Here is a 21771-nt window from a genome sequence, read left to right as displayed (position 1 = left end):
CACATTTTTAGAGGATTTGCAGATAGAGGACTTTAAGAAAACTTCCTGTGCAGTTAGAAGCTTTAGGCTGCTACAGTTCTCTGTGATTTCTTTATTTTAGATTTTATTTACTTAGAGGGAGAGAGAGAATGCATGAGAAGGGGGAGGGACAGAAGAAGAAGGAGAGAGAATCCCAGGCAGACGCCCCTCCTAGTACAGAGTCCAGCTCTGGGCTGGATTGCACAACCCAGAGATCGTGATCCAAGTTGAAATCAAGAGTTGGATGTTCAACTGACTGAGCCACCCAGGTGCCCCAGTTCTTTTTAGTTTAAATATGATTAAGGCACACTTTCTTAGAAGATTTGGTTCCAAGCACTGTTTAAATTAGTGAGGTTTCAAGAGGGATGAAACCGTAAGATAGGATGTGAGAGAAAAGGAAAATTTTTTTAGTTTTTCCTGAAAGATCTGAGGATATGAAGTAAACATTTGGTTATGTAGTATCCTTGTTGAGATGCTTTTATGCGTTCTTTTTTTTTTTTCCTGTATTTTTAAAAAAGATTTTATTTATTTGAGATAAAGAGAGCAGGAACACAAACAGAGGTGGGAAGGGCAGAGAGAGAGGGAGAAGCAGATTCTCCACTGAGCACAGAGCCTCATGAGGGGCTCCATCTCAGGACCCTGGGATCTTGACCCGAACTGAAGGCAGATACTTAACTAGCTGAGCCACCCAGGCATCCCCATCTTTTATGTCTTATGTACACATTGTTTTCAGTGTACACCTGGAACCTTTTCAAACTTCTCTTTTTAGTTTTAGTAGAAAGGATGAGTAGATAAGACTGGACAATCAAATCTCTTTCATTTTCTTCCTCTTTGAAAGTGAACATAAACCTTTATTGTCAACAAAATAATTGTACAAGTTAGGGATGAATTTGGTTGCAAAAGACAAGACCTAACTACTTGGCTTATATAGGAATTGATTTTTGTCTATAGCAAGGAGTCTGGAGGTAGGAGTCCAATACTGCTCTGTCTGTTCAATAATGTCAAGGAGTCAGGTTCCCAGGAATTTTCTGCCATGTCATCTTCTTGTTAGTAAGAAGAAATGGAGAAGAGACATTAGGTAGACAATTAGAAGAAGGGGAAATAAATGTCAGGATGGTAATCAGCAATGTTTAGCATAAACATTAATACAGTTTTAAGAAGTCAAGCAAATTACTGAGGACTAAAATGATGAAAAGCTGCGACCTGGGATGCCTGGGTGGCTGAGCGGTTTGGTGCCTGCCTTTGGCCCAGGGCGTGATCCTGGAATGCTGGGATCGAGTCCCACATTGGGCTCCTTGAGGCGAGCCTGCTTCTCCCTCTGCCTATGTCTCTGCCTCTCTCTGTGTCTCTCATGAATAAAAAAGTAAAATCTTAAAAAAAAAACAAGTTGCAATTTAAGAACCAAATACTAGATATGCTCTTCAGAGGCATTCCCTTTTAATTCTTTTAATATACCTATTTAAAAATTAAAAGCAGATAACATGCTTATTCTTGAGTTTTCAGTTATTTTAGTTACTCAGTATTAATCTGTTGACTCTATAAGATTTTATTTATTAGAGAGAGAGAGAGTGCAAGCAAGAGGAGTGCCCGGGGGGAGGTGGAGAGAGAATCTTATGCAGACTCTCTTCCAAGCGTGTGGAGCCCAATACAGTTTCAATCCCATGACCCTGAGATCATGACCCAAACCAGAATCAAGTCAGACACTTAACTGACTGAGCCACCCAGGCGCCCCTAACTTATTGAGTTTGTATTGATGGTTTAGCTGTTTTACACTTCTCCCTCCATACCAGCCACTTGTGTATACTCTTCTTGTTTTGTTTCTTTTTTATCTTGTTGGTGAGATTACAAGACTTGGTTTAAAAAAAAAAAAAAAAAAATATATATATATAGTTTATATTATGATTATTTAAATATTATTTGTAGCCCAGCCATATAGTATATTAGAATTATATCCCATTTCCTCTGTATCTTTTTGTTTTCTTCAGTGTTAATGATTTATCTCTATTTTCATTTAATTATCCATGTCTGGGGTTGGTAAACTCCACAGGGTAAATATAGCCTGCCACCCGTTTTTGTAAATAAAGTTTTATTGTAACACAGTTAAGCTCATTCACTTATAGATTATTTTATGCCTGCTTTCATACTATAGCAGAATCCTACAGATGTAATAGGACAGATGACCCACAAAGCCTAAAATATTTAGCCTACAATATTTACTCACTGGTTCTTTTCAGATGAAGTTTGCTGACCTCTCATCTAAATACCTATTGGTAATTGACTCCTGGAGTATCTACCAGAAGTACAAATCTTGCCCCCAATCTTTATTATTTTGTGTAATCTACTAGTTTCTTTTTTCTCTCTTGTTAATTAATATCTCTGTTTGAGCCTTTCATTCTTCTGTTCCAGTTTGGACTGGTTGTTTTATAGGCTTGTTCCCTTTGCCTTTTTTGGTTAGATCCCTTATTTCCTAGATCTCATGTTCACTTTCTTTCTTTTTTTTTTTTTTTTTTACTATTTTGGTAGTGTCCATCCTCCAGTAGTTTCCTGAGAAGGGAATAAGTGAGAGGTAGTATTTTGGGATCCAGAATGTATGAATTAACCTTCTTTTCTAACTCTTGAGGCTTCTGGGCACTAAAATGGTAACTGGAAATTGTATGTAAGTAGCTATGAAGTTGCAGGTTTTAGTACGGTGATTGGCCATTTTATTGGGTGCCTGTTGCCCAACTACATATCTGTATGTATTCCTCCCCACCTCCATCCCTTTGAGTTAATTATTTTCCCCAGAGAAGTCCTGCAGTCTCCGGACTAGCGAGTTTAAGCTTGGCTGTGAATGTTTAGGAAGCCTACTGGATAAAGAAGGCTGTCTGTATATTTATATTGGGGAAATACTATACTTGTATGGTATTTGGATTTTCACTTGATTTCTCTTTTACATACATCATTTCAGCTGTCTCTGGTATCCCTTAAGTGCAGAGTTCCTCTCTTTTCATCCAATTCAAAGTGAACTTCTAAGTTTTCTACTGATCTGGAATAATGTAAAGAAGCCTGTCTATAGTATAGAGAAGTGGGTCTAGGAGTCTGACTTACTTATTTGACCTTTCATTCTTTTGTTTTACACTATGTATCCACCTTTAGAGATCTACCAGTGTCTTCAACTTCTGTGCCTTTCTGGACTTGTGTGGGTTTGATTCAGTTTGCATCATGGTTTCTTCCCTTTAGCCTTTCTCTACTAAGTTACTGTTTTTGCCTTTGCTTGTTAGCTCCCCCAATTTTTTTTTGCTCTCCAAATTTTGTAGCCAGACTTTATCTGCTGCCTTCAGTTCTATCATTCTCTTTGTGCTCCCCCTGCTTTTTACTATTTCAGTGGAAGGTATTTCACAAAGAGGTAGAGGTAAATGTGTTCAATGAGCAGTGTAAGATACTGGATATATCTTTATTTCTCTTCATGAAAGCAGCTCTCTTAATGGGCTATTAATAGGAAATACAACTTTTCATATTGGAGATTTCCATGAATCCCGTAGATTCCACTTGTTATTTAATTATGTAGTTGAGCACTAGTGTTTTTCTGTGGGCTGACCCATTTAGAAGGGGAACTAAATTCAAATTGTGTTTTATTAATGGAGTAGTACCAGAAATAATATATGCTCTTTTGAGTTACTTTAGTCGTGGTACAGAACTGATTTTATCCAGGAAGGGTAAGTGCTGTTCCCCAAATCACTTTTCATAGGAACTTCACTGCTATCTCCCCTCCCTTTTAAATAGAAAAGCTGGTAGAAAAATCAAGCAGCTAAGTCTCAACTGCTTTTATGACTTGGGAGTACTTATTTTTCTATTAAATTCAATGGAATATTAGGAAGGTAGATAAATATTGGATTATAAATTGCATTTCTAGCTTACTATGAAACCAAACCATTAAGCATCATGTATACTATTTTTATTTACTGATCAATTCCCTATTTGTTGAACTTATATAAGCATTTAAAAAAATTTAATTGTAAGAATGTTACAGAGCAAGTGGGGGTTCAGGGGATGGAGAGAGAGAATCTTAAGCAGATTCTGCACCCAATGTGGAGCCTGACACAGGGCTCCATCTCATGACCCTGAAATTATGATCTTTTTTTTTTTTTTTTTGAAATTATGATCTGAGTCGAATTAAGAGTTGGACTCTCAATTGACTGAGTCACCCAGGTGCCTCAGACAATTGTGTTAATTCTTTTTTTTGTGTGTGTGTGTGTGTGTGTTAATTCTTTTTAAGAATGTTTATACAAGTTCTTGGGGTGCCTGGATGGCTCAGTTGGTTAAGTGTCCAACGCAGGATTTCAACTCAGATTGTGATGTTAGGATCATGAGATCAGCTGTGTATGGCACCATGCTCAGCAGGGAATCTGCTGAGATTCTCTCTCCCTCTGCCTCTTTCCCCATTCATGTGCTTTCTCTCATGCTCTCTTTCTCTAAATATAAAATCTTTTAAAAATTAACATAATTGTCAAGGAAATTGGTACTATGAAACTGGTTTGATTTGAACAAAGGAGAAAACAGTATTCCAGACTTTTTCTTTATTCTTCCTCCCTTTATTCCCCTTAAATATAGATTCTCAACTTCTAATAATCTGTTCTTCAATGTCATTAACTGTCTGATTAAGTGTAATAATCTTCAGGGACGGAAAGAGAGGAAATGGAATTAAATCTAGTGGTATAGCTAGGCTAGCTGTAAAGAACTCCTCAATTCTATAGGTAATTACAGAAATTTAAGAAGTTATTAGGGTAATTAACACAAATTTAAAAGGTTTACTTTTAAATCTACCATCTTCAGGTATTAAAAGAATGACCAGTGTTTTGTCTTCACAGTTTAGGTGTTTTCCTACAGTGTAGGAAACTAGATCAGATGACAGTCGATGTGTTTGCTAGTGAAACCACAGGCAAATGGGTATAAGTGCCAATGCTTTACTCTAGGTTTTCAATAGGCTCTTAGTAAAAAGACATTGCAAATTTGTGATGTTTGCATGTGCATTAGAATAAGATTATTTTGAATAAGAACCTAATTTTGTGCTTGGCTAGTGGTTAGCTGAGTGGCCAGTTAAGTTTGTGTATTTACTAAGAGTTTTAAATGCTTGTAGGACGGTATACAGAGTAGAAAGATATTGGTAAGGATTTTTTTTAAGACTGCTAGTCTAGTATCTTACAGTATGTATAGGAGGTTTGCTAATTAAGTGGCAGTTGAGATTGTATAGGAGAGAATTAGTATATAATTTTACTCTTTTCCCTCAACTACAGGTATAGCCATATAATTTCTATGGGAAAAATATATTGTTCACTTGGTAAATCTGCTTTGAGATTTTTACTCTATTTAACTTCAATTTTAAAAGCCAGTATAGGAGATCTATATATCGTGTATATATATGTGTATATAATCAGCACATATATATATAATACACTGGATAGAATAAATCTTTGTGTAATATAAAGGAGATTGGTTTAAATGTCTGGTTCTGTACATCTTTTTTTATTTTTAAGGTTTTATTTATTTATTTAGATTTTACTTATTTGAGAGAGTGTGTGTATGTGCGTGAGTGGAAGGAGAGGGCAAGAGAGAGAATCTCAAGCAGGCTGTACTGAATGTGGAACCTGACGAGGGGCTTGATCCCATGACCTTGGGCTCATGACCTGAGCCAGAGTCAGGAGTTGGATGCTTACCTGACTAAGCTACACAGGCACCTCTAGGTCTGTATGTTCTAGGCCCTTATTTTGGGTTCTGGAATTAAGATTTAAGTATTAGCAAAAACCCTGGGCCACAGAAAGAGGTTTTGGTTTTGTGGGATGAAGCAGGCAAAGTTCACAGGAAGAAGAGTATATCCCTAAGTATTTGTAGGTGAATTGTAACTAGAATATTAGGGCAAAATAAGGAAATTTCATGTTTTTTTTTTTTTTTTTTTTCTTCTAAAGATGTTTTGAAACTGTGCTGTTCAGGATGGTAGCCACTAGCCACTTGTGGCTATTTAAATTGCAGTTACTTGAAAACATAAAATTGCAATTCAGTTTCTCAGTTTCACTGGCCACATTTCAAGGACTCCTATGACTAGAGGTTATTTTATTGGGTAATGTAGGTATATAGAGTATTTCCATCATTGCAGAAAGTTCCTTTGAATGGTGTTATTTACACGAGAGCCTTTACGCTGAATAATTAAGGTAATACGTTAGGAGCTTTTACTAAAGAAGTTAGGTTGTTTTTGTTTTTAAGGCAATAGATGAAAGAATATACTTTAAATTACACCCATAAAACTATTATCTTACACTGCACTTGTAGCTTTTATATAGTCTTTTTATCTCTATTAATTAAATGTGAGCAGTGCAAATTTGAGTTTCCTGTGGGAGATACATTACTAGCCATTTTTTATAGCTTTAGTATGTCCTTTGGTTGGGTCCCTCAGTACCTCTGAAAACTTGAACTTCTAGGGAAGCTAAGAGCTATCATTATTATGTTTTCTAAGGACTCTTTTTCTTCCTGCCTTCTAAGGGTAGCAGTGTCCAATAGAAATACAATGTGAGTCACCTGTGTAATGTTAAATCTTATAGTAGGCACATTAAAAAAGGTAAAAACCCAGGTGATAGTAATTCAGTATATCCAAAATATCGTTTTAGAATGTATTTAATTTTGCAAAGAATATTAATGAGATATTTTACTTTTTTTAATGTAAGTTTTTGAAGTTTAATGTGTGTTCTATAGTTAGAGTACATCTCCATTTGGACTGGCTACATGTAGTAGTAGTCACGTGTATATATTGGCTGTTGAATTAACAGCACAGTTCTAGGGCTTTAAGCCCAGCTGAGCTTGGTAGAGTGTTTAGTGGTAAAAAATATTTTCTAACGGTCTTTCAAATCCTCTTGGAATTGTATGCTAATTTTTAAAAAAGATTTTGTTTATCAACTTATTTTAGAGAGAGAGCAAGTGTGCAAGCAGTGGGGAGGGCACAGGTGGAGGGGAAGATAATCTTAAGCAGCCTCTGCACCAAGCATGAGGAGCCCAGTATGGGGCTTAAGCCCATGACTCTGAGACCATGACCTGAGCTAATACCAAGAGTCGCTCACTCAACCAACTGAGACACCCAAGGCACCCTGTATGCTAAATTTTGAATGTGCCCTAGAATCTCAAAGATTGAGGAAACTTTCACTTTCTGTCAAGGTACCCACTTTTGCCCAGCTGGGCATAGTTACTTGAAGCTGTAAACCAGAATATCATTGCTGTTTATTCTTTGTTATATAGTGTAAGTAATGTATTCACTAAGTGGGCAGAAATATATCCAAAATTCACGGATAAGGTGTTATCTTCTGTATTTTAATAAAGGTCTCTGGTTCATGGAGATACGTTCAGAATACCTAATGTTGAAGTTATACCTATTCATTTAAGACATTAAAAGTGTCTTATGAGAACTACAGAAATATAGATTAATGTAGTAGTGAAACTTGTTTGGATGTGGAATAGCCTTAAGAGATTGATGCCTATGTTTTAACTTGGGAGTATGGCCTGGGCTTTGGAATTTTAAAAAGATCTCCAGATGATTGTTATAAAAAGCAGATTTGGAAACCATTGACTAATGGAATTAATACACCATTTTCAGTGTATAGTTCCATGGCATTAAGTATATTCACCTTGTTGTGCCAACTATCACCACTATATACAGAACCATTTTTCATCATCCAAAATTGAAAATCTACACATTAAATAACTCATTTTCTCCTCTCAGCCACTGATAACCACCATTCTACCTTGTGTCTCTATGAATTTGTTTTAGTCACCTTATATAAGTGGAGTAATACAGTATTTGTCTTCTTGTGTCTGGCTTATTTCATTTAGTAGCATAATGTCCTCAGGTTCTCATCTTTGTAGTATGCACCACAATTTCATTTATTTCTTTTTTTGGGGGGTGGGGGCAGAGGGAGAGGAAGAGAAAATTCCAAGCAGGCTGCATGCCCAGCACGGAGCCCTGGGACAGAGCCTGATGTAGGGCTTGATCTGACAACCCCACGATCATGAACCAAGCTGAAATCAAGAGTAAGACACCCAACCACCTAAGCCATCCAGGTGTCCCACAATTTCATTTCTTTTTCAGGCTAAATAATCTGTTTTATTTTTATACCATATCTTGCTTATCTTTTCATCTGTCAGTGGACAACTGCGTTTTTCCACTTTTTGTCTGTTGTGAATAATGCCACTCTGCATATTGGTGTGTGAATATCTGTTCAGATCCCTGCTTTTAGTTTTAGTTTTTGTTTTTTTAAAAGATTTTATTTATTCATGAGAGACACAGAAAGAAGAGATAGACACATAGGCAGAGGGAGAAGCAGGCTCCCTGAAAGGAGCCCAATGGTGGGACCCAGTCCTGGACCCTGGGATCATACCCTGAGCCAAAGGCAGGTGCTCAACCGCTGAGCCACCCAGGTGTCCCCTCTGCTTTTAGTTCTTTGGAGAATACACTTAGAAGTGGAATTGCTGGATCATATAGTAATTCTGTGTTTGATTTTTTTCTTTTTTTTAAGGAATTGCCATACTTTTTCATCATAGCTGTACCATTTTCCATTTCCACTAGGAAGATTCCAATTTTTTCACATCCTCACCAACACTTTTCTAAAATGTTTTGTTTAATAATAACCATCCTATGGGTTGAAATGGTATATCATAGTTTTGATTTGCGTTTCCTTAATGATTAGTGGTGTTGAGCACCTATTCACGTGCTTGATGGCCTTTGTATATTTTTGGAGAAATGTTTTAAGTCCTTTGTGCATTTTGGTTAGGATGACAAGGTGTTTTGTTTTGTTTTGTTTTTCTGTTTTTGAGAGAGTGAGAACAGACAAGCAAGGCTTTGAGGGCACAGGGAGAGGAAGAGAGAATCTTAAGCAGGCTCCATGGAGCCTAAGATGGGGACCTCAGACCCTGAGATCATGACCTGAGCTGAAAATCAAAAGTCATACCCTTAACCAGCTGAGCCACCCAGAGGCCCCAGGATGACTAGGGTTTCAAGTCAACATTCGCTTTAGTGTTATGATTTGAGATAAGGCCTTTAACTTCTTTGTGCTTTGAATTCCCAGATAGCAAAATGGGATATCTTTCTGTACCTACCTAACAGAAGTCCTAAAAGTAAATTAGATGGGCCCTCTCCAAAAGCAGTATACGTACTAACTTTTGTATATAATTTTTCACTTTACACCAGCTGAATTTGTCTTTTTTTTTTTTTTTTTTAAGATTTTATTTATTTATTCATGAGAAACACAGAGAGAGGCAGAGACACAGGCAGAGGAGAAGCAGGCTCCATGTAGGGAACCTGATGTGGGACTCGATCCCAGGACTCCAGGATCATGCCCTGGGCTGAAGGCAGGTACTAACCACTGAGCCAACCAGGGATCCCAAGAATTTTTATGATTTAAAAGTTTAGATGGTCAGGTACTCATTGGGCATATGGAAAGGACATTATTGGGCCTTTATTTTAAGGGCCATGGTTTTCGTATATACCAGATTGCATTTATTTTCCTAAATATTTAATAGACTATAAATAATGTACGTAAACAAATTTTTTTTTTTTTCAGATTATGGTACTCTTTTTAGGAAGATTTTTAGTCACATTATTTGCTTTTTATGTCATGGCAAAAATTCATCTTGAGTATCCTTTTTTAATCTCATTTAATATTCTACATATGAAATGAAACAGTTGGAAACTATATTTTTAAGAACTATACTTCACTGATTAAAAAACAGTAAATAGAGGATATAAAATTCAAGTTTTCTACTCTCTTTTAAAGATAAAGAACCTGAGATTGTTTTAGTTTGTTGCCTGTACTTGTAAATGTTCTTGATAATATTTGCAATTCAGATTTTAAAATCTGCTTTTCAGTTCCTGAATAAGCACACAGCACTCAATCATTTTTATAGAATATTTACTTGATTCCTAAAACTAATCATGTTACAATTTCTTTATGTAATGGATTAGTCTTGGTGAAGTCACTTTTTTAATAGAGATTTTCAGGGTGCCTGGATGGCTCGGTCGGTAAAGCATCTATCTGCCTTTGGCTCTGGTTGTGATCCCAGGGTCCTGGGATCGAGTCCTACATTGGGCTCCCTGCCCAGAGGGGAGCCTGCATCTCCCTCTCCCTCTCCTGCTCCCCATTTGTGCTCTCTCTCTGTCAAGTAAATAAAGAAAAAAATTTTTTTGAAATATTTTTGACAAAAGTATTTTTAGTCATTCCTCTTTATTTATTTTTTTTATTTTTTTATTTTTTTAGAATTTTTTAATTTATTTATGATAGTCACAGAGAGAGAGAGAGAGGCAGAGACACAGGCAGAGGGAGAAGCAGGCTCCATGCACCGGGAGCCTGATGTGGGATTCGATCCCGGGTCTCCAGGATCGTGCCCTGGGCCAAAGGCAGGCGCCAAACCGCTGCGCCACCCAGGGATCCCCCGTCATTCCTCTTTAAACTCTAAATTTGTTCCTTTTATTGAGAAATATTTGTCTTTTAAAGTTTCCTGAAAAAGCTTAAAAGTCTTTGTAATGGTAAAAAACATATAGTTATTCTAGCTGGTTGAATATAAATTTTTCTTAACTTTTTTTAGCATTTTATCTTGCTTTTAAATTCTCCTATCTTTTTTTTGTTGTTGTTAGAGAAAGGCTTTGAAAATTGATTTCTGCCTGTTTTATGTGAATACATAAAATGGGCATATCCTTCTCAGAAATGAAACTAGTGGTTTGCTAAGACAAAAGCACAATTTAGGAATTATATATTTATATGCTTTACTACTCAACCTTAACAATTATAGAACTGTGTCAGAAAAGAAGACCTTCAAAGAAAGAAAAGTACAAATATGACTACATATGCATTCCTACATATAGTAACAAAATTACTGCATATACACTTGTTTATTTTAGATATCTTATTTTAGAAAAATGTGCTTAGGAATAATTTTTGAAAATCCTAATGTTTCAGCTGGTATCAAGAATCATGTATTTTTAACAAAAGGTATTAGAATCATACTCTTGATTTGATATTTTCCTTGAAGCTGTGTTACATATAGGCCATACCATCACTTTGTTGAGAAGTAGTTTTATTTTCTAGCCTACGGTTTCTGGGCTACCTGTATTCTCTCTCAATTATGCTTATAAACCATCAGGGTTTTTTCCAAGTTCATCTTTCTTTTGGTACCTTATCAAGTATAGCTAGTAACAATCAAATTACATTTTGACTTTGATCGTTTTTTTCCAGCTTTATAAATTCATTAGGCACATTTTCTGCCTTCTAGATTATTTCAGGCAACAACAGTTCTATGGTATATATCTCTAGTACATAACAAGTCACCCTTTTTTCAGCCCCCAATAATAATTTTCTTATCACTTTTCAGTGTCTTATGTTACAAGGCTTTCAGTCATCTGGTCCCAAAGCCAATGCCACATATTTAGATTTTTGTCATGGTAGCACTTCAATGGCACAATTTTTTGTGCCAACTTCTGTATTGGTCACTGTTGTATAACAAAGCACCCCCAAACATGGAGGCTTAATACAGTAGTAGTTCTGTATTCTCATTAATGTATCTGCTGGTCAGCTGGGGTTAGCCAGTCTAGTCCCACTATAAACTAGGTTGGATAGAGTTATATTTCATATGGTTTTCATGGCAATGAAGGAAGCACTGGAGAACAATCCAGATTGCATAAGCATGTTTTAAGCTTCTGATTGGCCAAAGCAAGTTACAAAGCAAGCCTGAGTGAAGGTTGGGGAAGTATATTTCACCTCTAATGGGAGGAACTACAATGTCACACCAAAGATCCTGAATAAAGAGAGGGTGAGCAAAACATAATTACAAAGCCACAGTAATCACTGTGATGCTGGCCTACAGATATGTAAACTGATGGAGTTAGGAAAGTCTATAAATAAACTCATCAAACATCGTTTCAGTACATACATACAGGGGGGCCAGGAGTACTCAGGAAAAGATGATGATTCAGCAAATGATGTTTGAAAACTTAGTATCCATCTGTAAAAGAATGAAGCTGGCCTTTATATCTTGTAGTATATACAAAAATTAAACTGGACTAAAAACCTGAATGTAAAATCCAAAACAATAAATCTCCTAGAAGACAACATAGAGGAAAAGCTTTATGATGTTAGATTTGGTAGTGATTTCTTGATTATGACACCAAAAGCATAGGCAACAAAAGCAAAAATGAACAAATAGAACTATATCAAATATCTTTGTGCAACACAGGACATTATTAGTGAAAAAGCAATTTATAGAATGGGAAAAAATATTTGCAAATTATATATCTGATAAAGGTGAATACCCAGCATGTGTAAAGAACTACAACCCAACAATAAAAAGTCCAGTAACCCAATTTAAAACTGGGCAAAAGACTTGAAAAGATTTCTTCAAAGATATAGGGATGACCAATAGCGTATAAAAAGATGGTCAACATCACCAATCAGAGAAATGCAAGTCAAAATCACAATGAGATACCACCTTAGTATGCCTAGTATTAAAAAAAAAAAAAAAAAAGAAAAGAAAACTAACAAGTGTTAGTGATAGAGAAATTGTAACCCTTTTTCACTATTGGTGGGATTGTAAAATAGTACAACCTCTATGGAAAACATTATGGAGTTCTTCAAAAAGTTAAGACTAGAACTACTGTATGATCCAGCAGTCCTACTTCTAAGAGAATTAAAAGCAGGACCTTTTTTTTTTGTTTTTTGTTTTTTTTGAGTTTTTAGTTACATATAGTGTCATATTAGTTTCAGAAGTATAAATTACGGATGCACTGCTTACATGTAATACCTAGTGTTCATCACAAGTGTCCTCCTTAATACCCATCACCCATTTAGCCCATCCCCTTGCCCACCTCCCCTCCAGCAACCTTCAGTTTGTTCTCTATAGTTAAGAGTCTCTTTTATGGTTAGCTTCTCTCTCCTACCCCAGTTCATCTGTTTTGTTTCTTAAATTCCCCATATGAGTGAAATCATATGGTATTTGTCTTTCTCTGACTTATTTCACTTAGCATCATCTACTCTGGCTCCATCCATGTCGTTGCAAAGGGCAAGATTTCATTCTGTTTTATCACTAGGTAATATTCCATTGTATATGTATACTACAACTTCTTTATCCATTCACAAGTCTAGATATTTGGGTTCCATAATTTGGCTGTTGTTGATAATGTTGCTGTGTAAATATCAGGGTGCATGTATCCCTTCAAATCAGTAATTTTGTATCCTTTGGCTAGGAGTGTAATTGCTGGGTCATAGTATAGTTCTATTTTTGACTTTTTGAGAAACCTCCATATTGTTTTCCAGAGTGTCTGCACCAGTTTGCATTCCTACCAATAGTGTAAAAGAAATTTCCCCTTTCTCTGCATCCTCACCAACACTTTTTTCCTTTGTTGTTAATTTTAGCATTCTGACTAGTTTGAGGTAGCATCTCATTGTAATTTTGATTCCTGTTTCCCTGATAATGAGTGATGTTGAGCATCTTTTCATGTGTCTCTAAGCCATCTGGATGTTTTCTTTGGAAAAAAAGTCTGTTCATGTGTTCTGCTCATTTAACTGGATTATTTATTTTTTTGGGTGTTGAGTTTGATTAGTTCTTTATAGATTTTGGATATTATATTAACCTTTTATCAGATATGTCATTTGCAGATATCTTCTTGCATTCTGAAGTTTTGTTGATCATTTCTTTAATTGTGCAGAAGCTTTTATCTTGGGGTGCCTTCGTAGCTCAGAGGATTAAGCAACCAACTGACTCTTGATTTCGATTCACATCATGATCTCAAGAGTCCTGGGATGGAGCCCTCAGTCGGGCACTGCACTTAGAAGGAGTCTGCTTAAGGATTCTCTTTCTCTCTCAAAATTTTTTTTCTTTTTAAAGCCTTTTATCTTGATGAAATCCCAGTAGTTTATTTTTGCTTTTATTTCCCTTGCCTTTGGAGATGTGTCTAGTAAAAAGTTGCCATAGTTGATGTCAGAGAGGTTGTTCCTTGTGTTCTCTAGGATTTTGATGGTTTCCTGTCTCACATTTAGGTCTTTAACCCATTTTGAATTTATTTTTGTATATGGTGTAAGAAAGTGGTCCAGTTTAATTCTGCATGTTGCTCTCCAGTTTTCCAACACCATTTGTTGAAGAGATTGTTTTCTGTTGGATATTCTTTCCTGCTTTGTTGAAGATTAGTTGACTCTAGTTGTAGGTCCGATTCTGGGTTTTCTGTTCTGTTCCGTTGATATATTGTGTGTCTATTTTTTTTTTTTTTTTTTTGCTAGTACCATACTCTCTTGACTACAGGAAAGCAGAATGTTGAGGAGATTGGCTTACCCATGTTCATAGCAGCACTATGCCCAATAGCCAAGAGGTGGAAACAACCCAAATGTCCATTGATAGATGAATGGTTAAGGACATTATGCTAAATGAAAAAAGCCAGTCACAAAAACACAACCTGTATGATTCTGCTTGCATGAAGTAGATCTAAAGTAGTCAAATTCATAGAAACAGGAAGTAAACTGGTGGTTGCCAGGGCCTGGAAGAGGTAGAAAGAGGGAATTGTTTAATGGATGTAATTTCAGATTTGCAAGATGAAAAGGTTCTGGTGATCTGTTTCAAAATGATGTGAATATACTTAACATTACTGAACAGTACAATTAAAAATGATTAAGATGGTGGGTACCTGGGTCTACCCCTCCCCCCTGCTTGTGCTTGCTCTCTCTCATTGTCTCTCATAAATTTTTTAAAAACTATTAAGATGGTAAACTTTATGTTGTGTTTTCTACCATGATTAAAGAAATGAGAGAGAAGAGGGTGAAGAATTGGGACCAATAACTCAATTTTCTACCAATAATAAAGTTGTAATTCTTTTGCCTTTTTTTTTTTTTTTTTAAGATTTATTTATTTATTCATGAGAGACACAGAGAGAAAGGCAGAGACACATGTAGAGGGAGAAGTAGGCTCCATGCAGGGAGCCAGATTCGGGACCCCGATCCCAGGACTCCAGGATCACGCCCTGGGCTGAAGGCGGCGCTAAACTGCTGAGCCATCTGGGCTTTCCCTAGTTGTAATTCTTTTTAACAAAGAATCTACAACTTGGCAGGGAGTTCATTTAGTTAAATAAATAATAGTGTTATAAATATTATGATAAGCACAGAATATTAGGGGAGCACAGAGATGCTGTGTAAAGGAATGTTGAAGTTGGGTACCTGGGTGGCTCAGTCAAGCGTCCAACTCTTGGTTTTGGCTCAGGTCATGATCTCATGGGTCCTGAGATCAAGCCTAGTGAAGGGCTTCTCAGTGGTGAGTGGGCTTGAAAGATTTCTCTCTCTCCTTTTGTCCCTCCCACACTTGCTTGTACATACATGCTCTTTCTCTCTCTAAAATAAATAAGTCTTTAAAAAAATAAAGAAGTATTGAATGATTAAGATAGTGGGGAGGAATTTTAGTTAAACAAAATTGGAGTTCTTGGTGGATTAAGTACCTCTCCCTGGAGAGTTAGGCAAGGATCAAATAATGAAGGGTCTAAAGTGCTGTACTAAGTTGTTTTGGTTTTTTTATTTAGTCTTTATGGCGTTGGGCAACTGTTGATTTTGAGCCTGCCAGTTAGATGATCAGGATTAATTTTTAGAAAGAGTGCTGGCATCAGTGAAAAGCAAGATAAACTAGGGATTTTAATAGTTATTCAGACCTTAAAAAGATAAATGACAAATCATGGATATTTAAAAACTAGAATTAGCAGGAATTGGTGATGGATTTAGTGGATGATAGGGAGTTTAGGAAGATGAAGTTGAGGATGACTCATTTTCCTAGCTTTGGACCACTTTATAGATACGGACTTGATAAGAAAAGCAATCTTTGATTAGAAATAAGTTACTTAGATATAGACTATATCTTACAGTATTTAGTGTGTACATACTATGTGTCAAGGACCTATTTTAAAAGCTGACATTGACAAAGGAGACTGATTTCTCCACCTAGCTTACATCCTAGGGCGATTATAAGAAAAAAGTGAACTGTGTAATATTTTAGATTGTGATTATTTAGCCAAATGAAACCTACCCCTGAAGAGGAATTAAGGGACAATTTAAAGTAGGATGATTGATGAAAATTGCACCCACAAGGTATCTGAACAAAAACCTAATGAAAGTTAATGTAGATACAAGGAATGTCTCAGATTGAGTAACAGTAGGTACAAAGGCCTGTGTTTAAGGAACTGCAGAGAGGCCAGTTGAGAAGGGAAAGTATTAAAGGAAGATTAGTAAGACATGAAATTGGAGAAGAAATAGGTATTGGGGTTAGGCTGATATAATGTATCATGAGACATAAGAGTAAACTTTTATGTTGTTACCCAAGTTTGATTCATTCTTTTTTTTTTTTTTCTAGTTTATTTTAACCTGTCAACTCAATACTGTTTATTTGTTAAGAGCTGAGATGCCAACAAGTTTGATCTTTTCCACTTAAGAATTAAAGTTTATTTTTTTTACCTTGGTCTTGTTAAGACATTCTCTTAGATCCTGTACCTGGTTTTTAATAACACTTAACTATAATTTTTTTAATAAGTATTTTTTTTTAATTTATTTATTCAGAGAGAGAGAGAGACTGAGAGGCAGAGACACAGGCAGAGGGAGAAGCGGGCTCCATGCAGGGAGCCCGACGTGGGACTCGATCCTGGGTCTCCAGGATCAGACCCCGGGCTGCAGGCGGCGCTAAACCGCTGCGCCACCGGGGGTGCCCAACACTTAACTATAATTAAATGTGTGTTTAGTATAGAGCCATGTGCTTAGCCATAAAATACTTGTTGAATAAAGGAATAATACTTGCTTTCACTTGGTGGCTTAGTATATAGTTCATTTAGATCTGAATATAATACTAAATTTAATGAAGGGTTCTTCTGAATGTGTGTCCGTGTTTTGCTTTAAGCATTTTGGGTTTAGGTTTTTTTTTTTTTTTTAAGATAATTTTTTTTTAAAGATTTTATTTATTTATTCATGAGAGAGAGAGAGAGAGAGGCAGAGACACACAGGCAGAGGGAGAAGCGGGCTCCATGCAGGGAGCCTGACGTGGGGCTCAATCCCAGGACTCCAGGATTGCACCCTGGGCCAAAGGCAGGCGCTAAACCGCTGAGCCACCCAGGGATCCCCGCATTTGGGTTTAGGTTTGTGTTGGTATGCTTTTTTTTTTTCTGTTTTACACTATAGAGTCTTTACTACTGCTGAAGAGCAATAATAATTGTCTTTATTTTGAAAGGGCATTAGCAATGGTTTGCTTTTCAAAGGACAGTTCTCAAAGTTATTAGTTAAATCTTGTCTCTCGGTGATTATTTTAGATTTTACTTTTATACCAAAGCAAATGTCTGTAGGCTTTGTAATTACTCAGCCAATAGTTGTTCCAGTAGGATTAGCCTTTCAATCAGATGATTAACAACCTTAATATATTTAGTAAATAATTTAATTAATTTTATTTCCTATTTAAAACTATTTGGCTTTATCAGTTATGTTTCAGGTAAGGCTAGGGGGAAATAACCATTGGCTAAGTGCAATGTGGTATCTGGAGTTGGATCCTGAAACAGAAAAATGGCTAAATGGAAAATTTAGTGAATTCCAAATAAAGACTGGAATTAATGTACCAGTGTTAGTTACTTATTTGACAAATGTAGCATGGTTGTAAGATATTTAACTTCAGGGGAAACTGGGTAAAGAGTATATAGGAACTCTCTATGATACCTGTGCAACTTTTCTGTAAATTTCAAGTTATTCCAAAAGTATATTTTTTGTTTTGTCTTGCTTTAAAGCAAGAAAGGCTACTGGGGTTGGGAAAGATATAGTAATCATTGATTATAGAATTCATAATTTTTTAAAGATTTATTTATTTGAGAGAGAGAGCACTGAGGGAGTGCTCAGTTTAAATCTCTCAATTTATTTATTTGAGAGTGAGAGGGAGAAGCAGACTCCCCGCTGAGCCAATGGCCCCATGCAGGGCTCGATCCCAGGACCCAGAGATCATGACTAGAGCTGATGGCAGATGCTTAACTGACTAAGCCACCCAGGCACCCAATAGCTTATAATTTTTAAAAATTTAAAAGTAATATGATTTAAGCAGTACAGAATATTATGGATTTTGAAAGCCTGAGAGATTCCTGTTTAATGGCTTTAGTCCCATTCCCTAGAAGAAATCAGGTTTAGTTTTCTATCATTTGTGTTTTAACTTTTTTGCTTACTACTTCTGGTGGTTACTGCCATAATTACAGATGCTTATACCTCCTAGACCTTGATTAACCAACTTTAGACAGTATCTCCTGATTCTTTACCATGAAGGATAAAATTGGCTTTATTAGTGATAATATTGTCAGTTTTTCTTTTGGTTATCTTTTTAACTTGAGTGATGTGCTTAAATTTCAGTTAATTGGTTGATCTATCAACTTCTGACAATCTGTTGGCTCCCTGATACATGTATTTAAAATGAAGAAATTCTCAGTTCTGTACTACTCTTCATCTCTTTTTCGCCTTTTGTTTTCCCACTTTTGTTAGCTTTAGTATTACTTTTACTATAACTTAATTTATTGTGCCCTTGTTTTGTCCAGAAATAATTTGAGAGGGCTTATAGATAGATGCAACAGGTTTTTAGTTTATTAATGGTTATATTCTAAAGAACTGGTTCTTTGGGACTCCTGGGTGGCTTAGGTTGAGCATCTGCCCACCTTTGGCTCAGGTCATTTTTCTGGGGTCCTCGGATCGAGCCCCACATCAGGTTCCCCACAGGGAGCCTACTTCTCCCTCTGCCTGTCTTTCCCTCACTGTGTGTCTCTCGTGAATAAATAAATAAAATCTTAAAAAAAGGAGCTGGTTCTTTAAGACATTCTTAAATGTGTGGAGAAAAAAATAGATTCTTCTTAGTGTACAATCTCCTCTTCTGAGCCATTTGACCTTTCTATGTTTTATCTTAAGGATCCTTATGCTTTCCTCTTGGGAAGTTTTATTTTCCCAGTCGTATCTAAATTTCATAAGATATTCTGCTTTGCATATAACTTTGATTCTAGGATGCCTCCAATTGTAAGATCTATCATTGCTTTAAGTTACCATTGGGGGTGAGAGGAGGGCAGTACATTAAATGCTTGACTGGATGAGGCCCAATATTAGAAACAGTAAATGAGAAAATACAGTTGTATTTAATTTCTTAATTATAAGGGAAAATAAACATAAAAATTAGGTCATCCTTAATTCTATTGCACACCTAGATTCTTTTACTCAATTTTTTGAGATTCTACTATTTTGGTAGCCTACCCTTTCCATTAAACTCATTTCCCCTTTACCTTTAAGTATTTTGGTGGCTGTGCTATAAGCATATGTGTGGGTGTGCCTAACTTGTTTACTGGTTCCTCTATTTGCAACTTTTTGTACTATAAATAGTGCTGTGAAGAACATTTCTTAAAACTAAATCTTTGCGGGCAGCCTCCGTGGTGCAGCGGTTTGGCACCGCCTGCAGCCTGGGGTGTGATCCTGGGGACCCAGGAACCAGTCCCACATCGAGCTCCCTGCGTGGAGCCTGCTTCTCCCTCTGTCTGTGTCTCTGCCCCTCTCTCTCTGTGTCTATGAATAAATAAATAAAATCTTAAAAAAAAAAAAAAAAGTTTAGCTTTAAAAAAAAAAAAACTAAATCTTTGCTTATATCTGAATTTTTTTTCCTTCAAATGACGAAGTAGAATTTCTGGGTTAAAGAGAAATGTGCATTTTTGTAGCATAACTGCTTAATAAAAGCAAGTTAACTTCTATTTTGGCTATTAATCATCACTAAAATAGAACTTTTTTCTTTTTTATTAGTGAACACTTGTCCTGCTCTTTCACGTTTTTCTTGCATGGAGACAGCAATGTTTGTACCAGTGTGGAAATTAACCAACATCAACCTGTATACCTTCTTAGTGAAGAGCATATCACCCTTGCTCAACAGTCTAATAGCCCATTTCAAGGTAGATTATTTTATTGGCTTACATATTTGATCTCTTATTGTTCCAAGAAAACTGTTACTGCAATTGGTAATTTGAAATTTTAGTATTAATGAGATTTCCCCTGATCTTTAACCTAATGATGATTCTGATGTAATTTATTTTCTTTTCCCCTATTAGAGTTTTAACTCCATGAAATAAGTTTTGTAATACAAATACTATTTTAGAAGATTTTTGTACATGAATAACAGCATATTTTCAAGTGCTCTTTTAAATAGCATTTAGCAGATATATGTATGTTTCTGTTTTCAAGGTCATCTTTTGTGTCTGGTCATATAAATAATGCCATTTTTAACATTGGTACACAGGGACTTTGATATTTATACAAGATTGCTGATTTGTTTTTAAAGACTGACAGTGTGTTCTTGTTTAATTCTAACCCTAGTATTTGCTTTTTAAAAATTTACATGGAGGTACATAGTAAAAGTACTTAGATTTACACACACACACACATGCACACACACACACACACACACAGAGTATTTCCTCAAATTGCTTCTTACTGGAAATCAAGAGAAGTTGAAGGATATATGTACAATTCCAACTTGTGTTGAAGTTCTAACCATGTGAGATTTTTGTGGACAAAATTTTAAGATTTTTTTTTCAAAATTTTAAGATTTTATAATAAATTCAGTATTGTGCTTTATCTTCACAGTAATGAAGTATGATAAATTGATTTTTCTCTGGAATGACTGAGGTTTCCTTTCCATTTTAGATTGCATAATTATTTGTCAAACTATTCAGTGTATTCCTATCTGGTGTACCAGTCTTTAATTACTTACTTGATGTCTCTTCTGGGTTTCTAGTAATCTTAAGCCCATTTGGACTAAATGGCACTCTCACAGGACAAGCATTCAAGATGTCTGATTCAGCTACCAAAAAATTGATTGGTGAATGGAAACAATTCTATCCTATCTCATCTTGCTTAAAGGAGATGTCTGAAGAAAAACAGGAAGATATGGATTGGGAAGATGATTCTTTAGCTGCAGTAGAAGTTCTTGTTGGTATGGATTCTGAGTATTAATTCTAAGGGGAAAATGTGTGACTGTTTATTAGATTTTGCTGAATAATAATTCTAATACCTTAGAGGCTTTCAACATTAAACATTTATTTCTTTATTTTTTCCTCGCATTACTTAAGGGCTGCAGCTTGGTTGTGGTTTGGCTCCTTGTATCTTCTCATTCTGCAACATAGGTTCAATGAGTACTCACTATCTGGGACATGCTGTTCTTATAAGAACAGAGGAATAATAAGGACTGAGTGTGACTATGTAAGTGTATTTGAAGCTTCTGCTAGGATATGATGTATATTACATCTGCTTGTACTCTATTAGACAAAACTAGTCCCTTTGCGATGCCAAAGTCATTGGGGCAAGGAAATATATTCATCTAGAGGTAAGCATGCTAAAGGTGGGGAGAAGATAACTATGAATGAGTAACATTTGGAAGCTGGAAAGTTGACAATCGTATTATGTGGTATTTAAAAATTTGGTAAAACTGTTGCTTCTGATAACTTCTAAAAGGTAGAAAATGCACCTAAAGAACTTGTGGCTTTGATCTGCTCTGCCTAGGTCAGCTCTTTTTATATTGGCTCTTCTCTATGTGTCTTCTCATTCAGGGACCCAGATTAATAAGGTAAACTGTATTTGGAACATTGCTAATCTTGAGGGAAAGGACAAAAATAAGAGACTGCACTGACCTTGCAAGCACATTTAAATTAATGCTCCTGTTGGGTCTGGTGTATTTCACATGCAG

The 21771-nt window shown here is 36.0% G+C and overlaps 1 protein-coding gene across 6 annotated transcripts in view; it reads left to right on the top strand.

Annotated features, from left to right (window-relative positions):
• MED13 (mediator complex subunit 13) overlaps window positions 1–21771 on the top strand; it is a 102477-nt gene that overhangs the window by 11116 nt on the left and 69590 nt on the right. For all 6 annotated transcript variants that reach the window (XR_013354282.1, XR_013354283.1, XR_013354284.1 and 3 more), the window contains exons 4-5: window positions 19836–19981; window positions 20824–21021. Coding sequence is in view for 3 of the 6 variants with exons in the window: in XM_077852389.1 (XP_077708515.1) it covers window positions 19836–19981; window positions 20824–21021 (344 nt within the window). In the remaining 3 variants the exon portion in view is untranslated. The remainder of the gene's footprint in view (window positions 1–19835; window positions 19982–20823; window positions 21022–21771) is intronic.

Source organism: Canis aureus, chromosome 16 (genome assembly GCF_053574225.1).
Source record: "Canis aureus isolate CA01 chromosome 16, VMU_Caureus_v.1.0, whole genome shotgun sequence".
Lineage (NCBI taxonomy): Eukaryota > Metazoa > Chordata > Mammalia > Carnivora > Canidae > Canis > Canis aureus.
This window is presented reverse-complemented; position numbering and strand designations above follow the sequence as displayed.